This window comes from Loa loa (genome assembly GCF_000183805.2).
Source record: "Loa loa unplaced genomic scaffold supercont3.1506, whole genome shotgun sequence".
In the NCBI taxonomy this organism is placed as follows: Eukaryota; Metazoa; Nematoda; class Chromadorea; order Rhabditida; family Onchocercidae; genus Loa; species Loa loa.
The window spans coordinates 1-1,953 of NW_018109686.1; the positions used below are offsets into that span (position 1 = coordinate 1).

At 33.5% G+C, this 1,953-nt stretch overlaps 1 protein-coding gene across 1 annotated transcript; it reads left to right on the forward strand.

Annotated features, from left to right (window-relative positions):
- Positions 1 to 56: 56 nt before the first annotated feature.
- Positions 57 to 1,288, forward strand: LOAG_15092 (hypothetical protein; the record flags this gene model as incomplete). The annotated part of the gene is made up of 5 exons (XM_003150584.1): positions 57 to 119; positions 174 to 394; positions 488 to 628; positions 845 to 1,022; positions 1,086 to 1,288. Coding segments are annotated over 5 exons (804 nt in total), but the record flags the coding sequence as incomplete, so codon positions are not given.
- Positions 1,289 to 1,953: the final 665 nt, after the last annotated feature.

The following is a 1,953-nucleotide window of genomic DNA, read 5'->3' on the forward strand; positions in this document are numbered from 1 at the left end:
CAAAACTTCGGCATTTTTTATACATACACAGAAAATTTGTAGACTAGATAGATGTTATGATCGGTAGACATAGTACAAAGTCAATTGAAAAATCAAAAGAGAACCAGTTTGCGAGACAAGTATCAAATTATTCCACAAATGAAATTCACATTAATACGTAATCTTTTTTGTAGGCAGAAAAAAACGGTTACTTATATACAAGTGCAGAAGGTTACTTGCGTGATAAACCAAAATTTCAACGTACGCGGCGAGAATATTCCTATTTACCGTACTATGAAAATATCAATCGGAATGCTTTTTTTTGGTTGGAGCAGATAAAAACAGGCCTGGCCGCTTCCACCTTATCATATGCTGCTGATTCAGGGATTTCTTTTTGGATGAACCAACTTAGCCAGTTTGTTCCTTTGTTCATCCATTTGATATATCTAATCACAGTTATTATACATTTAATAAATTGCTGAGAAAAAGAGAAATTGAACTATTTCAGATATTTAAACCGTTTCTATTATCGTTTCTCCAAAGCCGACCACATAAAACTGATTAAATTTATTTATGATGTTATATTGGAGCCGGATTATGACCGAAGACTCATTCATAAAGCTTGCTCATTGATCAAAACACTGATTAAGTAATTTTTGCATCGTCGAAAAGCTTCTCTCTGAATTTATGCACTTATTTGTCATTCTGATGCAGAAATTTCTAAAATCCGTTAGATAATAAACCGGAATTCCACAACTGTCTACGTAGTATTGAGTTTGAGCTTTGGGAGGAATCAATCCATTTTCTACAACTAGTTGATACAGCCGGCTCATTCTTTCGTACTCAACACTGATTATCAATTCAGTGATGAAATAATCAAACGCAGTGATTTAACTTTACCATGGAGACCAATCTACGATTTGTACATAGAAGTGGCTTACAAACGAAATAATAAAAATTTGGAAAAATCGAACATTCGTTCGGCAGTTCTGGCTGTTAAAGAACTATTTCCACTATCAGCGACAAAAGAAATTTTGGATGAGGTCTGCTTCTGAAAGTACTTAAGAGAAGAGAGTTAAGTACGAACAGATAGTGCGACATTTCAGATACGTTCGTTCATTGATGTGTGGAACGATTATGCAATGGCTAAATTCGTGAGTTTATTCTCAGCTTTTGTACCACTTAAAATGTCCAATGAGGAACATGACATTTATGGTGCTGGACTATGGTACGATGAAATGTGGTACTTTTATAATTTTGTGGAGATGAACAGCTCCTGGGAAGGCCGCATACAACATATATTCTCCGCGTATGCTTTACCTTCTTCATTTTGCTTTTTTCTTCACCGTTACGGAAATGTCAACATTAAAAAAGGGAGAGTTTGGTATAAAATTCCAAGACGGTAAAATCTATCAGTTTATATCTGAAATTACAAAAATAGTGGGGCATTTAGGAAATAATGTCGTGAAAGAATTATTATGAGAGTGAGAAGATGAGGATTACTGTTTTTTGTTAGTAATAAAGCAGTTATTTCTTTATAAAAAAGTGACTTACTGAATACCGATTGGTTATGTGTTCGAGGAATATAATAGTTATCCTTTATTGTTGTTCAATAACAAATACAATAATAACAGGTTAGAAGTAATTCCGATTGTAGTATAATAAGGTCCAATAACGTAGAATAACGGGAGAAGTATTGAAGTAAAGATTCGTAAATAGAGAGGAAATAAGTCTGGATTATACTGAGTAGCGTTGAGTAGCGACGTGGAGAAAAATTTAACATTAACATTAAACCTTCTTAGGGATTCTTAGGGTTTATATATAGGCTGTGTGAAGAGGAACAATCATTGTATATTGACAATATTCTCACAGGTGCAAGAGAAATTTACATATAGGAACAGTTCTCTTTAGAAAAGATTGCGTAGAAATTATTTTATCTGATGTATAGCTTTATCACCATTGTATATAAGATTT